The sequence below is a fragment of the Ammospiza caudacuta genome, chromosome 5, assembly GCF_027887145.1.
Source record: "Ammospiza caudacuta isolate bAmmCau1 chromosome 5, bAmmCau1.pri, whole genome shotgun sequence".
In the NCBI taxonomy this organism is placed as follows: Eukaryota; Metazoa; Chordata; class Aves; order Passeriformes; family Passerellidae; genus Ammospiza; species Ammospiza caudacuta.
This window is the reverse complement of record NC_080597.1, coordinates 4,683,369-4,706,355: the sequence shown is the minus strand read 5'-3', so window position 1 is coordinate 4,706,355 and position 22,987 is coordinate 4,683,369. Positions and strand designations below refer to the sequence as shown.

The 22,987-nt window shown below is 41.6% G+C and overlaps 1 protein-coding gene across 1 annotated transcript in view; it reads right to left on the bottom strand.

Annotated features, from left to right (window-relative positions):
• MICAL3 (microtubule associated monooxygenase, calponin and LIM domain containing 3) overlaps positions 1–22,987 on the bottom strand; it is a 131,228-nt gene that overhangs the window by 102,417 nt on the left and 5,824 nt on the right. The window contains exon 2 of the mRNA XM_058805709.1: positions 3,691–4,066. Within this exon, the coding sequence (XP_058661692.1) occupies positions 3,691–3,954 (264 nt within the window). The 5' untranslated portion in view covers positions 3,955–4,066. The remainder of the gene's footprint in view (positions 1–3,690; positions 4,067–22,987) is intronic.

Here is a 22,987-nt window from a genome sequence, read left to right as displayed (position 1 = left end):
ATTTCCACATATAAAATATTTATGATGAAGTACACAACAGCAAAGGAATTGTACTAAAATCAGACTATTCAAACTCAGGTTTCATGAAATTATAAGCCAGTTGTCTGCAACTTTGTCACAGGAACTTAAAAGGTTTTTTTCCCCTCTCTATCCTTCCTCCCTGCTCTCATAGTAGGATGTGGTTAAAAGCACTTAAATTTTGATTAAGATTCTAGTTATTCTGAATGTAAAATACTCAGACAAGTAATTTATGGTCAAAGCTGCCTTTTTTTAAATTCCATCACAAAATCATTAAATTATGTTGTTATAGAACATAAATTCTAAGCACAATTAAAAACAGAAAAGATTCTTTTCCAACTCTAATGCTTCTTCCAGCATCAGATATCTCATAAAAACCCACCTTCTGATACTCCCAGTCAGCAGTAACCCCATGACATGCCAAGTACAGCCAAATAAAGACAGCTACTGTTATTCTTGTTCCCTTTCCCCTCAGTGACTCCAAGCAATTGCTGCAATCCCCTGCACTGAAGCTGTCTCACCCCTCAAAAACACTTCTTGCTCAAGATCTTTCAGAGAGATTATATTAAGTTTCCAGTAACAATGCCATGGTAATGGAACATCAAATGCAAACTGAAATGCTGTATTCTCTGTATAACCAATGGAGAGAGAGCACCATTTGTAACTATTTACATTTGAACAACCCATCACATCCAAGACACTTTCATGAACTCTGATTATCTGAATTCTGGTTAGCCTGGATGCTGGCCATGTGCACAAACTGGCCAGCTCCAGGCACAGCACTTCCATCCCTGAACAATTTTGAAATGGGCAATTAAGAGCCATCCCACAAAGTATGAAAGCTTCAGAACTGGTTTATGTTCAAGTGTACAGAAGCCAGGCTTCCTAAAGAAATTATTGACTTCTGTTCTGACATAGATAAAACCCTAATCTTTATTTTAAATTCTATCATCTCCACATGCCCACTTAAATCTCTGTACCTTTTAATCAGCAGTTAGCAAATTACATTAAACATTAGGAATATAAAGCCAAGTGAGTTAGGAAACATCAAATCACAGATGACTCAGTTTTCAAAAGGCCTCTGCTTTAAACAGTTATGATAACATCTTAGGAGCAAAGTAAATTTAAACATTTAATGGCAGATACTATTTGGATAGGAAACAAGAAATTAATAGAAACATATATGAAAAGATAAGAGGAATACATGGTGAAATTTGGTTTAAAAAATATGTTCACTGCAGTCATTGCCCAGTTCCATCACCATGGTCCTTCACACCAACACCAGCAAGTTCTGAGGTTTTTGTCTCATCATTCAAAGAGGGACAGTCCCACATGAGCCTCTCTCTTTATCTCACCACCACCCCACCACAGGCTGCTTCTACAATCACACTCTTGATCCCAGCTCTCCAATTTCATTCTCAATCTCTTTAACTTGGCTTTGCTATATGAAATAGGTTCAGCTTTTGGAGGATACCAAATCCCTAGCAACCTCTACAGTCCAACTCCCAGGATGTTTTACTCCTTTTATCCACTTTATAACTGTACTTGAACAGAGGTTTTAAAGGCACTTGATTACACGTATTTACTCAAAGCACACCCTTTTCTGATGACTTTTGAGCCTCGGTACTCCTCTGGGTCTCCAGTTATTCTTTCAGAGCACCATCTGAAGGACTCAATTTCTCCCATTCCTCTCATTGCCAACTTCCCAGGGGAATTCACTCATGATCTCGTGTGATCTTCCTCTATAAACTGTCTTTGCATCACCTCATCAGAGACACTGGTTTAATCAGCTTTGTCAGAGCTGTCAAGTCACAAAACCTCAAGAGTTGGCTACTTTTTGGCCAAGCTAAAATCCCTACCTTTCTGACATTTCCTTGTGGCTGCCTAGTTGTTAATTCAAGCTCAATAACACCAAATGGAGCTCTGATGTCCTTCTAAACTCAGCTCACCACTTCCCATGGATATAAATGTCACACTCAATTTTCTGAATGCCTTTCATAGCTGAATGTCACCCTCCACTCACATCTGGTTTTTGTATGCTCTCACAATCAAGCACCATCCACTTACCTGCCTATAAAATCTCATCTCTAATGTTTCATCTCAATTATTGAACCAACCTTTTCCAGTGTTAACAAATACAGTCAGAGCCTAGATGCAAAAATCACTCTTAGAGTCTATTATTCAAATAAGTTTAAAACCTCTACATCTTGCTCCTTCCATCTCTTTGTCCTAAAAGCATAAACCACTTCTCTTCATTTCACAGATGTAAACACATTAGTTCAGTTCAACCCATTATGTGTCATTCAAAGTAAGAGCAATTCCTGAATCTAATGAACGCACAAGGTGATCAGTTTGGCAGAAAATTTAGAGTTTTTCTCCATGATGCTCATAGCACTTGGAAGACTTATTCCTAAGCATACACAAAACCTATTACATTCATATTCTGGTAAATCCTTCCTTTCTTATCTTATGTTGCCTGAAAAATGAAAACTTTAACAGTGGTTGGATTTTTGGGGTGTTGAAGCTGCTGCCCACTGTGACTACCAACAGTGCACAATTGTTTGATTTTCAGAGTTTACAAACTGTTACTACAGTAATTCATTATAAATGCCTCCATCCTTAAGAAAATGGCCACTGGAAAGTGAAACAAGAAAAACAACTAAGAAACTAACATAACTTTCTAATATCCAGTTGGGGGAAACTATAAGTCCACCAATTTGAAATTGCATTCTCTAAACAAGATATATTCTCCCTCAATTCTATACTGAGGAATTAATCATTAACTCTTCCAATTAAAGAACTTCCTTCTCTCAAAAGGTGACTATCCAAGAGAAGGAGTGGCATCTGTTGTCCTCAATGAAGGAGGACAGAATCCTGTTCTAATTTTATCCTATTCTGCACTATTTGTTTATTTTGAAAAAAAAAGTGCTTGATTATTTACCAACCTATTCTATTCACATTTCAATAAATGATATAAAGAACTGCTTTCAAACTGCACTGTCCAAGGGGAGCAGCACATAAATACCAGCTCACAGTAATTCAGGTTTAAAAAATAGTAAAATGCTGTGTGTGTGTGTGTAAAAGCAGGAATTCCTGCAATAAATACCACACATATCAACCTTTTGAAAAGAATTGGTATGAGTTTCCACAGCATACTTTTTTCTTTGAACCTAGAATAAAATTGATCACTTTCTAAATAATGGGAAACAGTCTGTTTTGCCAAATTGGCAGAAAAGTTCAGATTTCTTAAGAGTCATGAGAATTTTAAAATTGCAACTGGAAATTTCCAAACACGCATATTTTGGATCCTAGAATCCAAAAGCACACATTCCTGTTACTGTCAAAATGCAAAAAGGAGTCGACCAAGATTAAAGGTTTACCAATTAAGACTTTCCAAGGCATCTATCTATAGGACCCATGCCACAAAAACTTACAATGCAAGAACTTGCTGGCTGCTCCTCCTGAATAAAATACAAACATTCAGGTGGGCAGTCACATCGGGTGGTGACAAAAGGAATTTCTGATTGCTGATCAAATGCTAAAATTGTGAGAACATTGCTGAAACTTCCCTGGCTTACACCAGGCAATATCTTCCTACATCCACACCTTTTCAGTGTGTATTCCAGAGGGATTGGGTAATAGCTGCCTAGCCCATGGTGACTGAACTCTTACCTTGGTGTTGGCGCATGCTTTCCCCTTCTTGTAGTCCTTGTGGCTGCCTCTTTTATCCAATTTGGCCCACAAGGCTTTGGCTTTCCAGTAATTGAGTTTGGACTTGAGTTTGTGATAGAAGGAACGATAGTCTTTGGGCTTTAGCTCCAGGTAGTCACAGAGCTCCTGGAAAGCCTTGAGAGTCCCCTTGCAGGTGGAAGCCTGGACAAATCTGTCAAAGAGAACATGAGCCTGGTTCACCTTCTCGTTTTTACTTTCCTCCATGCTTCACACGTGGCAGCTGCCCAGGGGGGCAGCTGTGCTCTTCCAGTCTGCCAGATTTCCTGATGTTGTTCTGCTGAGCCACTTTCACCTCTGCCTTACAAGCATTATTAACCTATAAAACAAAAAGAAGAAAGAGCAAGTTCAGTTACTCTTTTTCATTCCAAAACTTTGTCTAAGCCTGCTGAACTGAGAGCCCAGATTCCCAGTCAGTCCTTAGGTGATTGATATCCCAAGGATTCCTACCCAGGCTGACTGAAGAGGAGGCTTCCAGAGTTCAGTGAGCCTCACTGCAGACAGCAGCACATCTCACATCTCTGTTAAATCACAGAATATTTTAACCTGAGCCAGTGTCTTGGAATGAGTTTTCCCGGCTCATTTATCCAAACTCATTCTGCATGAAGAGCAGGGGAAGTTCCAAGTGAACAGGCAGACGTTACATGGTGTCTGCAAGAGGGCAGAGGCTGTGAAACAGAACAGGCAGACCCTACCATGTTGCAGTTACTGTGTAACACCACAGCAACAGTTATGGGCTGGTGCTAAAAACACTACTGCCACAAAACACTTAAGAGTCTCTGCTCCATCAGTAAAACAAGCTTTTGTGCCTTCATTCTAAAAAGACACATGTCTTTGGTCATGATAAATAGAGATAAGAGGATGGCATAGCAGAAGCTGATATAGAGTCCTTGCCAAGACTGGTTTTTGCACAGTGATGCTTACTGTGATCTTAAAAATAAGTTAAACCTGCTAATAGCAATCAATTTTTTGGACATATTAGTCAAGGCTGTAAAAAGGAAGCCTGTATGTGTTGCATAAAGCAGTATAAACAGTTCCCTTACCTAAAGCCTACACACATCATTCCATCCATAAGTGAGCAGCGTAAGAGTGAAACATGGCTGGTGCATGAGCCTTATAAGACCCCATACTAATTCCCCTATTTTGTATTTTTCAGCTTCTTTTGATATGCAGGTCCATACAAAATTTTAGGTGGTAGCTGGGGTCTACTTTAACCTGCTGGGGCAGAGCTGCTGTCATAAGCTCTGCTGCTCATTTCTGGGATGCCTCAGAAGCAGGCTGCAGACCTACAGAATTGTTTGGATAATGCTTAAAGCACAGGTATCTGCTCTTCCTCTCTCTCTCTTTCATATAGAATAAACCTTTTTCTTTCTTTTATAGATAACACTAAGTATACTCTAAATTACCCTTCTTGTTGAGAAAGAATAGTTCTGTTTGCCTTCAGATATGAAGGCAGCATAGGAACACATGCACAAACAATGGAAGTGAAAGCACTTCCAAGGTGCTTTTTGCCCTTTTTTTTTTTTTTTTTTTGCAAAGGGTATTAAGGCAAAAAGGGAAATATGTGGACTTGGATGAAACTTTTTAGATTCTCACCAGCTCTCTTCCTGCTTCCAGCAGACAGGAAGCCGAGCCAAACATTACAGCTCATGTCTCTTCCCCTCCCACATGACAGCTCTCCAGTAGTTTATTTGGGCACTCCTGCTTTTCAGCCTAACATGGTATTTATTGTTTATGTTTAGAAACAGCAAGGGAGTCCTGGAAACCTTTACATACCCCCACAAGCTGGTAGTTTTGAAAAATAAAAGTTCCGACAGAAGTCAAAGTACAACAGTGGGTTATAGTGCAGAATGCAATTCTAACTTTATTGGGACAACCACCTTAGAGGACTCAGTACCCATGAAGCTGTTTTTCTAACTGGCTGATAGTGATGCCCATGTCCATATCAGTGCTGCTCACTAAGCAAACTGGAACTGCTTTCCTTGTTTGCCATCTTAACTTCGCTGTTGTGAAGCTGGAAACATCTCCAGGCTTGCACCGCAGGGAAAGCACTGCACTGCTACAGAGGCCAAGCCACAGAACCCTGAAATGGTTTGGTTTGGAAGGGAGACCTTAAAGGTCACCAAGTTCCAATGCCCCTGCCATAGGCAGGGACACCTCCCACTAGACCAGGTTGTTCAAAGCTCCATCTAATTTGGTCTTGAGCACTTCCAGGGATGGAGCATCCACAGCTTGTCTGGGCAACCTGTGCCAGTGTCTCAGTGCCCTCACAGCAAAGAGCTTCTTCCCAATATCCAATCTAAACCTGCCCTATAACAGTTTGAAGCCATTTCCTTTCTCCTGTCATTCATATCCTTGTTAAAATTCCCTCTTCACCTCTCTTCTGGCCCAACCAGGTACTGAAGTCTTGGGCCTCCTCTTTTGTTCTCAAGAAGAATATAATGGACTCCAACAAAGCACCTCTAACACTGAAGGAGTCATTTCAGTGTCTCTGTGTCATACAGACACAATAAAATACCTACAGCCTAAAGTCATGTGCCTCATTAATCAGCACAGCATTCCAAGCTGAATACTCTGATGTTCCCTCCACTTCTTGCACCTCCACTCTGCTACCCAAACACCCACTTTACACCAGTGCTTTGGATGACTGAGACTTCTTCAGAAAAAGCAATACAAGTTACATGACCTAAATTAAGTAGAGTCACAATTCAGGTCTGTTAGCCCTCATTGCACTTCTGATATATCCAGATGTAAGGACAGCATAGGGATCATTTCTTACTCTTGCTTCTCCCACAGCTTTTCACCAAGGAAGTGAAGCAGCATTGGTTTTGCACTGCTTAAAGACCCCAAAATTAAAACCCAACCTCTTATTGTCACATTTTATGACAGTACAAGCTGGGCAAATAATTTGGCTATAAATAAGAAAACCAGCTGGCCCCTGGGTTGAAAGAAAGGATTCTCAACCAATTCTGTTCCATCCTAAGTTGCACACATCTCACGGGTCCAGGAGCTGGGTGGTGTCAAGGAACAGACCAATAACTGGGTTTTTCAAACCCCCTTTATAAACAAGGCTTCATACAATAAACTTGTTCTTTTGCCACATGGACATTGGGGTGTGTGTTGTCTCTCCCTGTCCTGACTACCAACCCCACAAAATACATGGATATTAAACATAATATCCTTTCACTCTAGGAACTTACTGCTGTGTCTGAGGTTTGCTAAGCCAGCAGCCAAACCTGGAACAAACAGGTCATTTGAGCCAGCACATTCCAAGGGGTACCTCAGCACAGCAGCTCTGCCCAAATCCCATTTCACAGCCTGGGAAATCAGTTATGCCCACGGGTGAAACACCGAGGCTTCAGTCACCACATTAGGTCACTCCCTAGAACTCTGCATTCCCGATGTAAACACCCTGAGCCCTTGGAACCCAAGAGCAACACGTCAGAGAACATGGAAATTACAGGAGGAAGGCAAGGGCAGGCAAGAATTATTTGCTGGGTTTCCAGGGTACTGGTGTGCCTCGCTGGCTGTTCTGCAAGCCTGCAGTATCCTGCATGTTTTGTCTCGAGGCAGCTGATTGCTGACTCAGATGCTCTGTGAATTCCTTGGCTTGGGAGCTGGGCGAGAAAGACAAAGCCCGTGGAAAAACGCATGCAAGAACAGTGTTCACGTTGCTATTTACAATAATAGCGGGAGGTTGTCACTGACTCATGGCTCCAAGTACCCTCAGGATCTCCAGTGCTTGCCCAGGACAAAAGAAACCAAAGGAAAACACAGAGATGCAGGCAGTGAATAATTCCAGGTGGTGGTTCCTTCCCACAGTCACACAGATGCAGGAATATGAATATTTTATCAAATGCATACACGAGAAAGAAAGCCCAGTGCCCTACTTCTGCCAAAGGCAAGAGATAAGAGGAGATTTTCAAATACTACACATAATGAATTTGGTTGTACAAATTGAAGTTCTGCAGCAAGTGTTGCAAATGCAGGGCTTATATATTCCAGGCAAATAAAGTCCCATTACACAAATCACCACCCCCTCTACATTTCCATCCTAATTTTGTTCAAAGTGTTCATTCAAGCAACGACTTGAGCCCAGGGAAAAAATAAAATACTATTGGAATGTATTTTTCAGCCATCTCTTTTTTCCCCCATCAGAAATTATTGAGTTAATTCCATCTACATTCACAGCTTGTTCTCTCCACCCTAAATGAGGAGTGAATAAAACATTTGCCAAAGTAACTGCCCAGCTGCACTTCAGAATGCTGAGCTTCTCTGAGCACCATGTAAGTGCTTCCTTACATTTGAATTATTTCACAGCCAGGCCAACACCACAGATGCACCCTTGACAGACAAACCTCTGAGAAGTCAGGCATCAAGAAGAAGCAGTAATACCATATGGAATTTGAAAGCAAACTGGTCCATGATCATAAAACTACTGTCCAGCAACATTCCCTATGCCCTTGCCTCCCTTTCCTGGCTCCTCCTGTAGCTTGTGCCTAAGCAAGGCTCAGTAACAAACTCTGCAAACCCTGAATTACTGCAGTACCCAGGCAGCCAGGACACACTTGCAACTTGGCTAGCAAAAGCCTAAGCACAGATTACAGTTAAGCTCATGCTACAGACAGTGGGGACACCTATTTTTGTCTCTCTCCTCCACCCAGCATCCAGTTTTCTTGTAGGAAACCAATTACCTTTGAGACTCTTATTCCTCATTGAATCTGGATGAAATTGTTCAAAAGTTATTAAGGATGAACTGAAAAGCAGATGAACAAATGGCTCAATCCCATAAGCCTCTCCTCTTTAGGAAGCCAAACACACACAAAAAAAATCTTTATTCCAACAAATGAAAAAGCTGTTTTAATTTCTAAGACTTACATTCTTTTACTTTCAGCTAAAACTGAAAAAATGGATTTTCTACAATATGTTCATGACTTTCTAAGTGATTACAATACCAAAAAGTGCAGCTTTAGGGCAGTGGTAAGACTGTGGAACAGATGGCAAAAAGAGGACAATTTTGACAAGAAAAGCTAAAGCCAAAACTGGCAACTATTTTAGCTCCATGTAACGCAGACCAAGAATGGGAAAGCAGGAGGACAAAGGCGTGGCTGCCATTGTTTGCAGCTTCCCTTTTAACCAGATGGAAAAGGGGCACGTCAGCCCTGTCCACAGCACGTCTTAAATGGGATTTAGATCTGCTCCTGTTCATAACATTCAAGACTCAAGTAAATAAGCTGTCAAAAAAACTGTGCTTTAATATATCTATGAAACTTGATCTGGTCACTTCTGCCCACCACACTGGAGAGAGTCTTCTGGGTCTCCACCTCTTTCCTGCCTATCCTCCCTCCCAAGCTAGGCCAAAAGTGGGAGAAAGAGAAACCAAGCATGAACTTGACTGCAAACACCAGAACCTGTTCTTAGCACATACATAAACAGTTCATAGAATGCTCATGTCAAGAAAAACTCAACCCAGTACTCACTTGAGAAGAAATGCTAATTACACACAAGAACATGGAAACATACAAATAGAGAAGCAGTTATAGAAAATATTTTGGTTCCCAAATTCACATTACAGTAGAGAAGGAAAAATGTGTACATTGCTTATTACTAACCATTTCTTCAATGCCACAACACAACAACTGAAAGCATTTGACCTACAAAACACAACCCTTTCTCTATGAGAACTCAAAAAGCACACCTTGCTGCTGCTGTCATACACAACTCTTTGATCACAGCACTCCCTACACTGAATGAACACTAACAAAGAAAGAGACCAAGAAACAGATCAATGCTTTTCTTTGGAAGAGAAAAAACAAAAGTGAATTATACCAAGGAAGAGGTAGCTGTTCCCTCAGAGGATGATAAGGGAACAACAGTAGGACACCTGGATAGGTGTCATTCTCACACCACGATGTAACAGAGCAACACAGTTGAATTCCTTTATCTGAAGTGCTTTGAAGCTGTTCCTGATGTTACATTTCAACATAGAAATGCATCTCCTATAGTTAGTTCCCACCCAGTTTTACAAGCTGGATTTCCCCAGAGCTCTGCAAACACTATGAAATAACCCTTGGAAAGTGCCTATTTAAAAAAAAAAAAAACAAAAGGAAGACTCCTAAAATTACCAGAATGATATTTTCACAAGACTTTATTTCTATTACTTCAAATGGGGATAAAACAAATTTGTTGTCTTCGCACAGCAAGGTATATCAGCTTTTGACACCATACAGGACACGGACCCCTTCATTTTTCCAAGCTAAAATGCTGTGTATGCCACAAGAAAGAGCAGAAACAGCAGCTTTGAGAAAAGCTTTACTGAGCATTAGAGAACAAGAACACTGTTCTGCCCCAAGTAGAAATTCTGAGCAGAACAAGGAGTGGAGACCACAAACACACTTTAACAACCTCTGCAGCCCAGAGAGCCAAGTCCACTGAAATCTCCAGATTCTGCTGGAGCACTGATCACCCCAAACCATTCCATGGCACAGGGAGAAAATATATAGAACCTCTTTGTATTTTGGAAAAAATAATCTCATTAAAGAAATTGTCTAATGAAACTCACATGAACACATTTGCAAAAATTCATGTAAGTGAAAGCTTACATAAAATTTCACATAAGTGAAAGTCAAATTTTGGTGTTAGAACCTAACACCAAAACACAGACTGCATTGACCACAGAAGTGATCACAGAGGATAAAAGATAACAGGAACAAAGAAACAGACAGAATCATAGGATCTGCAGCTGACAAGAAAATAAAAATGACCCATCTTTACTGGGCATGTAAAATGTTTCAGTGACCAGGACGAAAAGGTCTAGCACCTTCTGTAATATGTGCTTGCTTTCTCTTTACCTGCACTTGCCTCCACTTAATGTGCTTCAGTTCTCCCTCTCTTTACCAAATTAGCCAGGAAGGGAACAAAGCCAGGGAAGGGTCTGAAGCAGAATTCCTGTGAGCAGCACTTGAGTGAGCTGGGGTTGTCCAGCCTGCAGAAGAGGAAGCTGAGGAGTACCTTATCCTCTCTACAACCTCCTGAAAAGAGAGTGTAGCCAGGTGGGGGTCAGCCTCTTCTCCCAGGGAAGAAGTGAGAGCACAGGAAGAGTCTTCAGCTGTGCCAGGGGAGGTTCAGACTGGATATCAGGAGGAATTCCTTCAAAGAAAGGGTGGTCAGGCACTGGAACAGCACCCAGGGAGCTGCTGGAGCCACTGTCCCTGGAGGTGTTTAAGGAAAGGCTGGAGGCGGCACTGAGTGCCACGGTGGTGTTGGGTCATAGGTTGGACCAGGTGATCTCAGAGTCTTTTTCAACTCAAGTGATTCTGTAATTCCCCCTTTTATAGGTCAAAGATTACTGATCACCTGGAGATCCAAAGGAGGCTGAATTTACCCTTCATTTGCATCAGCCATTAAGAGAAATATTTAGCACCTCAGAAGCAAGCTCAAAGACTGGCCATTTGTGCCAGCATTTATTTTAATCACAGCAGATAGAGGCCTAGACTTTCAAGTCCAGGGCTCACCCCTCTGTGCTTTGGTAAATCCAGACTCTCACAAAGCATTCCAGTTACAGACAGTAAAAAATGAACATGGGGAAGCAAGTTGTATTTGTGCTGCTTCCAACTCTAAACTGTTATGGGTGTGGAAAAGAGGCAGGCACTTCCTGAAAGGAAGTGGTGGATGACAAGGGAGTTAGAAAACAGGATCAGAAGATTCCTAATTTCACCATTTTTACACAGTCTGCTAGGTATGGCATCACAAATCTTCTGCACTGAGAAGTTCAAACAGATTACAGATTATTTAGTGGGTGTATAACCATTTTCTGTGGAAGAAGACTGATTACAGAAAGCAGAGGAAGTTAAAAATCTTGGAATCTTCTTCCCTCTACACATCTTGCAAGACTCTTTTGGGAGCCAAGAAATCCAATGTAAATAGACATTTGAATAAAAGAGCTGTAAAGATTTCTCCAACCCACAAACCACCATTTAGAGGTGGCTGAACTTTAAAAGAAAAAGAAAAACAAATTTCAAGCTTTATTCTAGGACAAGTTCAGGAAAGGTTGGGATCATGCTATAACCCATGGGTGTAACCCTAGCCTGTGTAATTACCACATAAAAGATACATGCAGAATCAAAAAAAAAAAATAAACACCTAAAGATCAGACCTTAAACCCAGACCTCCAGAACTGCCACCTCCTTTCCCTTAACAAGTAAAGTCCAACCAGGAACAGCATCTTGAGACTCACCTGCAGATGAGGTCACTGGTGATTTGTCACTCTGCATCCCAGCTATTGGATGCTCCAATCTGCCCCTGTCCCCATCCCATGCATGGCCAATAAGACCTAAGGTCCCCAGGGCAGTCTGAACCCTCAAGCTTTCACTGCTGCCAAAGAAAACCCCACAATGTGTTTATAACCACTCATGGGTGTACCCTGCACCTGTAACTCAAACCACTGCCCCAGCCTTCCTTTCTCCTTCCAAGCTATGCACAAAAATATGTGCTCTGCAGTCTGTCTATACACCTAAAATCAGAAATGGCAACGACAACAAACTCAATCTAGGTTAGATCAGGCTGTTTCTAACACCCCACAGGCTCACAGCCATGTGCTGTCCTCCCACATCACTCAGTAGATTAGACAATAATATACAATTAGGCAATTTCAATTTGTTTTGCAGAGGTGGAGAATTACACACCTCAGCAAGAGCACTCCTTGACTGAGCAGAGTCTGAACAAGGCACCAAGCAGGATTTGAAACAAGCCAGGAGGCTACTTTCCATCATGGCTTACCTTTTTGGTCAGATTTACTATGGAGTTACACCTCATTTTTACAGTAAAACTTATTTATTAGACTCTAAAGGCACGGGGCTTCTAGATAACAGGGGAGATACTGAATATGTTCAATGGACACAATGTTAAATCCCAATTTGTCACAGGAAGAAAACACACCCACACATTCATCCTATAACTTTTATTTCATAAATTAGATCATTTGGTGGAGGTCTATTCCACACAAGCCACAAACCTCCTCTGTAACCTCTCCCAGGCTGCATTCCTGTAGCCATGGCTTTAATTTCAGAGGGAAAGAAAGTCTTGATGCCATCCTTTCCTCAAAATACTCTTACTATGCTTACACTTTTGGGTTCTTGACAGTATGTTAGACTTAGTTTAGTATTAACCCTCAATAAATTTACTCATGTAAATCTTTCCTCTTTCCAAGATAAGAATACCAACCCTTTGCACTCTGGCATGCTCCACAATCCTGAGTAAGGATAATAATTTTAAAAAGCAAAGCAAAATCCAACCCTTAGTGACTAACCAACTGTGAGACCATCAAATGACAACTGATGAAATCTAGCAACTTAATGAAAGTCTGTCTGTGTTACACAATCTGCTGTGCCTAATTCTTCCCCATCGTTCATATTCCTCAGAGGTACAAGGAAAGCTTTTACCAGGAGACAGCAATGTATTGTAAGCAAATAACCAGTTCAACATTTCAGCTCAGTCTTGACAAACAGACAGAATAAAGAGTTTGCATTTTTTCATGATACAAAATAGCCCAGAATCTTGAAAAGTAATCCAAACTGTAGGCAGAGAATGGCAAAACCAAAACCCACAACATCCAACTTTCCGTTTGGCTCCGGATATCAGATAATACCAATTGCACATATTGTGCATGGGTTATAAATAGCAACCAGGCAGCACCTTCCCCACTTGGCTGGACATTTGACTCTCAGTAAACACTGAGCAGTTTCAATTGCCCAGATAGCAATTTCCCTGGAACCTGCAGGATGCCTCTCTGAGCAAAGCCCAGGCCAAGCTCAGTGCCTGGAGCGAATGAAAATCTGTTAGGAAATCAGTGGGAGGAAGGAGCTGGAGGTGGTTCTGTGATTTACTCTCCTCTCCCTGAGGCTCTGGCAGCCTCCTGGAAGGAGGCAGCCATCACCTCCAGAGGCAGACATTACCAATCTCCTCAAGTACAGCTGCACTGGTGGGGGCATGAAAAGACTTGGTATGAATTAGTCAGACATTAAATCCAACCTAAGTGTAAAGATGTTATTGTCAGAATTCATTCCTAGTAGCAAGGACACATCTCTTTGCCTTTTATCCTCAAGGACTGCTCTGCCTAGCCTTTTTCATTCCATCCTCCTTTGGATAAAGGCCCATTCCTCTGCAAGGATATCTGGGGGTCTGAAGCAGATACCTGGAAGGTTCAACTGAGGATACCTGGCAGAGAAAGCAGCCCTGTGAGGGGGCACAGGCATTTCCTTTGCTTAACGCAGGTCTCAGAGCCCTCACCAAAGGAACTACGAGCACTTTTTGTGCAACAGACCTGTGTGCACTCTGCTGACAGGCAAAGCCCCCCATGCTCACAGACTGCACTGTGGAACAGTGACTGCCCAGCATGGCTTGGCAGGACTGAGGCACTGCTTTGCTCCTGTGCTGCTCACAGGCTCTGCTCTGTAGGGCAGCTCAGTATTTCCACTGGCAGATGATTCGGTTCTGGACCTTGGACTCAAACTGTGTAATTTCCATAATCTCTTATTCCATAACATCCTGTATTTGAGCACTAGCCAGAATGACCCTTTTCCAAAATACTTTTAATACAGCAAGAAGGAGCACAAGAGACTGCAGGTCACTTGTGACTTCCTCAGTGACAATACCAACAGGTGGTTGCTGGTGTATCTGAAAAGAAAAATACTGAAATTAAGAAGTATTTTCTTCAACTTCATTCAACTCCTGCTTTCAGGTTCAGTCAGCCAGAACAGACTGGTAGCAGAGGAGAGCTCTGTAAACTGGGAATGCCCAAGAGTGGTGGCAGCACCACAGCATGACAGTCGCTGCTGTCCTGAAAATCCACACAGTGCTCCTGGAGAGCATTAACTGCACAGAACAACCTGGGGTCTATGACACCTGAAAACTACCCTCTCTCTAGTTGTTCACTGGCAGTAAACAATTTAATATTTATATATTTACTATTAGTTTATGCTAACAGAAACAAATACTGCTGTTAAGAAAGATTTGTTTTCTCCAGTTTAAGGACTGAGAAATGTAAAGGGTTTGTTTCTCGTTACACTGGGAGTTACCAGTAAAATCCATGTCTGCTCTCCACTCCCCTGTCATTTCCCATACATACACCCCAGAAATTATCATGTGTTTTTTCCATGGACCCAAAAGATCTGGCTTACTGTAGAGGAAAACTTCTCATTTCCTGGGGCAAACCAGAAAATGCTTCAGTATTTGGTTCTTTAAATACTTGGGAGTGACCACAAGTAATAAGCAATGTTTGCTTTTAACCTTTCATTTCTGTAACACTCCTGTTTATTTTCTAGGATAGAACAGACTATTGCAGTTGGGAGAGCCCTACAGTTACCATCTGCCTGGCTGAACAAAAGTTGAAGTTGTTAAAGGCAATGCCATCATCAAAGTTCATTTCCCTTCCCTGGCTGACACCAGTGTCTGGGCATGCACATTTTGTGGTAACTTCTGCATTATGTTCTGTAACTATAAGGAATAACAGGGAAATGCTCATTTGAAGAACAAAAGGATCTAAAGTTGATAAAAATGGGCAATTTCCTACCCTTAACACACTGGTCAGTGATATTATGAATGCTTTATGTCTCATCCCTGTTATCAACTCAGACATTTCTTCCTGAGCCAGTTGTTTTTATGATCAATAGCTTTCTTTTAATTTCCAGGCCAAGTTTATACCTCTCTGTTCCTGTGATGATGCTGACTTATGCATTAGCTTTGCCTCCCTTCCCACATATATTTATAGACAATGCCACATCTCCCCTTGGCCTTCATTATGCTAAGGTCAAATCAAGCTCTCATGGACAAAGATAGGCTTTCTTTTCCCTCTCCTGCCCATTCTGGGATTGCTTTAGTGTCTTCCACCTCAACAATCCACAACTAACATACATTTTAATGTACTCCTTGATCACGGGAATCACTCTTTCTCCTTTCTTGGTTATTTCCAAGTGAAAGGCCATCAGATTGCTTCACACTATTGAATTTAATTTCATGCGCATCCTATAAGTTCTAGTCCTGTAACTCAGTATAATAAATCAGGGAAGTGGGGTTCTAGAGCACTCTCCAACAACAAAAGCCCAAGGTAATTAGTCAGTTTATTACTCCTTACCATGACTGCAAACATGTATGCACAGCAAAGCAACTTGATTGAAAGTTCATTGAAGGTTGTGCAAAATTATTTGGTTCAAGGCCTTTAGAGGCTTGAATTTCTGTGAAAGCAGCTGATACTGTAGCCATTTCTGTAACCCTCTGTCCTCTGACAGAGTGTGTGGGGTGGGAAGAAGAGTGAGGGAGGTGACCTTGCCATTTGAAACTCTGTTTCCGTGACAGGATGGAGGGAATTTTGCTTCTTCCTCTGTTTTAAAGAATTACAGCCTTGAAAGCTGAAGGTGGTAAGAGACTCCCAGAATTTTGCCTGTGTGCATAGAGCTGCCAAAAACACTGTTGGTAATAGTGTTGTTTGGAAAGGCTGTTCATACAATCTCAAGAAAACTCTGCTTTTGGTAGACAGCTTACTAAAAGCTGCTGGTATGCTCCTGAGTGTTGTTTACTTTGGAAAATGAAATTTGAATGCTGTTTTCCCTCAATGGCAAAGCTATGCTATGCAAAGCAATACTTCAGGTAATTTATGCCACATCTGTGTCCTCAAAGCTAATAAAGGAATGTAAGATGACTACAAGCTATGCAGGTATAATCACTTCACCAAATTACATAAGAGAATTTAAGAGATAAGTACTGTTCTCAGTGCTCCAAGCATATATTATATTTTGCCCAGGAGTCCATTATCCCAAAAGAAAAAATATTTTGTGTCTTTGAATTGCTCTTAGAAATATCTAAAATACCCCAAGAGTGTGGTTGATTCAGCATTGCTCTAATCTGATCTTGAACAAGCTTGGTTTTCCCTTTTCCACATATGCTATGGAACAGTAACTTCACTTTCATTAGTCCCCTGGCTAACTCCTTAGATCTGACAGTAATGCAGCCATTAAGCAGATCAGCAGGGTCTCAAGTTTAACAGAAAGATCAGTATTTAGACATGTCTGACTTCAGTCCAAGGTTGCTGGCACACTTATAAACAGCCATAGATTGAGATGCAGCAATATCTTAGAGAAACAGACCAAAGCAGCAAGTTTACAGTATCCAGCTGTAATGAAATGTGAAACTGTGCCCTTGACAAGCATAATACAGCATTGTTCACTGGACACAAGAGGGGCTCCCCTCTGCAGCTTGGACTCCTACCTGTTCCAGTGCTTCCACGTGCCCCTATGCTCTTCACACTTGCTGGTTTTGGAGAAAACACCAAATTTTCTGCCAGGCTGTTGCGCACAAGGTCTAGAGCTCATCTCACTGCAGACTGGGGGGAGTAACCCCGAGGTTATTCAACATTGTGGCATCCCAGTAACTCACAGGACATGCTGGGGAAAACATCTGTGGTACCCACACCCCCTGTCCATGGACTCACCCAGCACTTACTGACTCTGTGGGCCCAGATCTTTAGAAGCATTAGACTCCACATTCCTCCTCTGCAGAGGCCAAGGCAGCTCTCTTCTAGCACAGAGCTATTTATTACTTACACCACATGCCACATTAACACAAGCTTATGTAAGCACATTCAGAGCAAGGTAACATCTAATGAAAATGGCCAACAAAAAACAGGTACCTTGCTATTAAAGGCTGCTTTCCCTGGAAGAATTTAAAGCCACCCAGGGAATGTGTGGGAGAAGCTGACAACACTGCAAAGCAACCTGCAGCAAGGCAGGTGTGGATGCAAAACACCTGCAAACAAACCCAATCCATTGCTAAAGCTGAGTTTGACTTTCACCTAGAACTGAACCTCACACACACTGTGTGCTCTCATCTATGTCAATCCCACCTCAGGTCAGCCTGACAAGCGTTGGGTGTGATGTCCACAGACACAAAATGACCACCTGAAGCGAACAAGAGCAGTTTCCACTCTCTGTGACTGGAATGACCAGGCTGGCTGGCCCATTCTCTCGGCAGTCTTTTCTACAGACAGAGTGGAGCACAGAGAAGCTTCCAGAACACTGCTCTCCTGGCTTCCTTCACTGAACAAGTAGTTACAACCCATTCCTGGAAAAACAACCCTGTGCATGCAGAGAAAAACCAGGCTGTCCCAACTGGGCTATACTCAACAACTGGAGTCAGCACTAAGGTGACCCAGACAGGATTAAGCTGGAGCCCTGCCACACCATTACTTTCATCAGATCAGTATTTGGCTCCAGAAAAAGACAGATCATTTCTGGGGAAAGGCAGCCATGCTTCCTTTTCTCTTCTTGGTTAAGAAACTTGATCTGGCTGTTGATTAGGGAAGTACATCAATCCATATTGTTTAAAACTCTTGCTTAAGGAGAAGGTCAAACTAAGAAATTGTGAGTCACCGAACCACAGAATAATTAAGATTGGAAAAGACCTCTGGAGATTGCCTAGGTTGATCCCACTGCTCAAAGCAGAGTCAGCTAAAACAGGTTATTCAGGACTGTGCCCAGTCGGGTTTTGAGTATCTCCAAGGATGGAGTCACAAGGGATGCTTAAAGCCTAACATAATATCTCTTGCAACAGACAGACCTGCATATTTAACCTCCAGGCAGATTAATTTTTATGTAACCAGGCAATACAAGAGAGGATAGATACTCAAGTCCCAGCACACATCACCCTAAAAGGTAAAGTCAAGGGTGCCAAAAACAGCAAGTCACTTTTTCCCCTATATCCATGAAACTCGTGAGGTCCTCAGATTTCCTCCTTACTCTGAAACAAATTCAATTGTTTATTCCCAGCCCTAATAGAACATTAAACAAAAGAAAGCTTAACCCATGAAGACAACACATGAAGCTTCTCTAGCAGATAGTATTGGAGCTCTGAATCCCATTTTACATTCTACTCCCCAAACAAAGGCAACACCTAGTGCAAGGCTTTAACTAAACTGCCTCTTCTCTCCTTGGAAACATTTCTTACTGGTCAAGTTCAGTAACATCTGAATTTGCAGTAAACAAGTACTGCCACAATCAAAAATAACATTTAAGAGAACCTCAAGAAGTGATTGAGTGTCATGTTGGTCCAGATGTTGACCCAGAACATGTGATTTTCTCACAAGCTGCAAGATGGAAGAGGTGCATAATGACATCAAAAAGGATATTCACACCTAACAACAAAAAAATTAGGATCAAAAAATCCATGCTATGTTTTCCAAAGGCAGAGTGCAATTCCTGGCAATGGGGCAGCAAGGAATAGCTATGCAGCTGGCAAGTGAACCACAAGGTTTTAAATAGATAGTTCAAAGCCAAAGATTACTCTCTTATCCTGCACTGAGGGTGTTACAAGGCTGTGAGGAAAGATAATGATGTACAAAGAATCAAAAATGTATCACTTTAATTTTAAATTATCTACCTCTGCCTTTACAAAACTACTTTTTGGATGATTTGCAATGTGTCAATATGATTTAAAACAGTAGCTGTAGAATCCAAAGATCCCTGATTCCATTTTGATGTAATCAAGGGGCTTTTCACTCTTGAGGGGTTGCCATTTTAATTTTGAACACACTCAAATAAAATAAAGCTCACCTCAGGGATGAGAAGTTGTTTCTAGTCTCAGGTTACAGTGGCTACTTAGAAGTACTTGGGTAAAGTGATTTTTCTAAGAAAGAAAAGGTCGGTCATGGGGGAAAGACAGGTTAAGAAACCAGCAGAGCAGGCTGACCCTACAAAGAGCAGATTTTTAGCAGCCTTGTTTATTGGGAATCTACTACACACACACACGTGGGACTGGAGATCTTCCAGCAGGTCAGCCCTCCTGCAGCCAGGGTCCTTCTTTGCTCATCCCCGAATAGGAGGGTCTGGAGACAGGATTTGAGGAGATTACCAGGGCAAAGCTGGAAGTGCCTTCCCGCCAGCAGTCTAAAAGTGAAGTTAATCACCTCAGCACTTCTAGGGGCAAGGCCCAGGGAAGATTGAGTGAGCCTGCTTTCAGCAGCTGGCCTGAAACCAACCACCAGCCACAGACACACCAGGTCTGATCCTGGGGGCAAACAAGTCCTGGAGGTGACATGCTGGGTGACACAAGACACACTTCTTTACACTGTTCCACAGAACGTTTCAGCAAGTCCCACTGGAACACTCAAGTTCTCCAGTCAAAGGCCTTTATTACAAAGAACTTTTGGTAAAAGAAAATAAGCAATAATTTGTGTGTGCTTATTTAGAAAACAGCTACCTTCACTCAAATCCTCTGGTAAGTGGGGAAAGTGGCACTAAGTCTTTTCCAGGGAAAAAACTTCAGTCTAGATTTAGAAAAGGCTTAGTCTAGACATGGATACCACAAGCACTGAAAATGTGAAAACTTTTCTGGTGTCCTCAGTGCACAGGACAGGGAGTGTCTCCCTGCGTCTCCCTTCTCCCAGCAGGCAGCCCAGGTAGGGGTCCAAGGCTGAATTCAGTTATACCATCACCATACCCTGTCATGGTGCAGACTTGCTTGAAAATTTAGGAATTTATGCTGAAACTTGGAAGAAAATATCCCAGCAAACAACTTTCAGCCAAAACTTGGAGTCTTTAGCATAAAGAGGTCAGCTAGTGACTGTAGAAGTATTCACTGAGTTTCTTCTGCATTTCATACATACACACTCATCCTTCCCCTCACATAAAAAGGAAAGTCAGGGATCCTATTTTTAAAACAAGCTTGTTTTCATTTAAAGAGAGAAATATGCACATATGCAGTTTCAATATCAACTATTTCAGATTTTATGGGAACTTTTTTCTTCAGTGACCTGGCCACAGTTTAGTAGTTTTCTTTTTTTTCTCCCTTTGTTTTCAGATCCCTCCATGAAGAGGAAACCCTTCTAGAAAGAAGAGCTATTCCCTGCAGTACCACCTCTCCATTCCAAATTGCCAAGAACAGTGCAGGGAATAGTTTCTAGCATGGGGACAGAGAAATCTTCTTCCAAAAGTTTAAGGACACTCTTCTCAGACTATTTCAGTCACCAATAACTGCACTGGAATGGCACTGGAGATTCCAAAGGAAAGCTGTTATCCATCACCAGCAAGTCAGCTATGCTCAGCTCTGTAAATACATCTCAGAAGAATCAAGTGTTACACTTTTCCTACATTTATAGTACTGCAAGAACAGAACAAGGAATACAGTCTGTTTAGCTTTTATTTTTGTCTTGATATGTTTCCATTCTGAATTTCAAAATGTATTCCTGTAACTGTTGTGTACATTTCCTAACACTGAGAACTTTCAATGCAATCTCAGTCAAAAAAGACCAAGAGAAAATTCAGTACCTATGTCCAAAGAAGTGCTAACAGACATTTCCACCTTGAGAAAGGCCAGAGACAACAAGCTTGTTCATCAAAACCAGTTCCTGAATTTTACAACTTTCTCTTCCAGCCCTGTGGTTTCACTGGGTTTATTAAATCACATCAGCTGGTACTATTAAGTACTTGATGACAATGCAGAAAGGAACAGCACTTTTGTGGTCAGAAATGCAGCCACACAACCTTCCTGTTCATGCATAACTGGGGCTGTAACAGCAGATGCACCCAGATTCCCATACATATGGATCCATGCTTTGCTTAAACCTATTTATCAAGGACATCTATTTCATGCTATCACTGAAAGGTATTTCTTTCCCTCCCCCCTGATTTTGGAAATGCTTGGAAAGTTGTATTTTTCAACTGAAGACCATGCTGGAAGCTCCCCTGCCTAACCAAACACCAGCAGCCTCTTCAGTCAGGTCAGAGATTTGACCTGATCCCCCATGGCACAATACCACAGGAGAAATGGAAGGGAAAACAAACACAAGGTTTGAGGTGAGATGAGATCCACCCCTTAGGCAATTGTGGGATCTACAGCTGTTTCATGCAAATCATGAACATATCCATATCTTTATAACTTAGGGCAGAGGCTGTAAGAAATATAAAAACCTCCCCTAGTTTTCAAAATCAGTGAAAGTTGAAAAAAAACTAAAAATCAGCAAGGACTTGGCAGAAGAAAAGGTTTATGTCAGTATTTTTAAAAAATGCAGTTTCAATCACCTCAGTATGACATGTCTGGGAAAACAAGTTCCTTTTTTTTTTTTTTTTGTTTGACTTCTTCTTAAGTTGCATTACCACTAAGTTCAACTAGAAATTGCATGAGCAAAGCCAAGAAGCCAGCCTGCTTAACAGCCAAAGAAAGAATAAAAATTATTTGTCTGGACCTACCCATTACATCTTCTGCATGCTTTAAGGACACACCTCTTTAAAAATGCAGACATATTTCATCTTGCCTACCCCTTTAAGAAAGGCTCCAATTGCTCTTTTAACATCCCATATTTAACTTCAGTTTTAACAACTTGTAGATTTATCACTGCCTTTTTCTTGTACTCATAGTAGCTGCACACTAAGCAGAATTTTGCTCCGGGACCTTAATTGTACTTATTAGGGCTACAGCTAACTAGCTTTCAAAAAAATTCTGGAGAAACATCATTTAGAGCAGTCCAAAGGGCTGCCATCAGAAACTGTGACAAAGCAGCACAGAAAAGCTCATACCCACATCAGGGCTGTTGTGGAACAGAGTCCAGCTCAATGTTTGCTCTATTATCAACTTGGCACACTCAAGGGAAGTTGTGGAAGTCTGTTGTTCAAGTAATTTAAAATTAGACTACTCAAAAGAAATAACAGGAGGAATAAGCCTTAGCTGTCTAGATTATGTTTCCTATAATTTTGCAGGAAAATTTTACAAATATCCACAGATTTATTTTTGTGCAAGGGTAAGAAGCTCGTGGGATGTAAATTACCATAAGGTTTGATGCTTTAAGGACAGAACATTTCAAGAGCAATACTCCTCCCACTCTCCAAGAGTGTCTTCAGAGCTCTTGGTGGGGGGCCTGACAAATACATTTGTCCCACCTGAGACTTCTCAAGTGTGCCAAGACATCCCCCTCAAGCCCTCTTGCACACAGCTACAGAACAAGACAAAAGGCAATCCTGATCCTCTTTACTCTGCAATTCTGACACAGGGCACGTACAATAGCTGTGCCAACTGACTGGCATGTTTCCTTGCACAGATTTCAGATGGAGAGGCAGAGATAAGCACAGGGGGAGGAAAAAAAGGCAAGGACACAAACAAGACCTAATCACAGCCCGTCTGTAATGGCAAACAATACATTGGGTGTATTGTAACTTGGAAAAGATCAACCTTTAGGCTCTGCCACCTGCTCTGTTTTAGG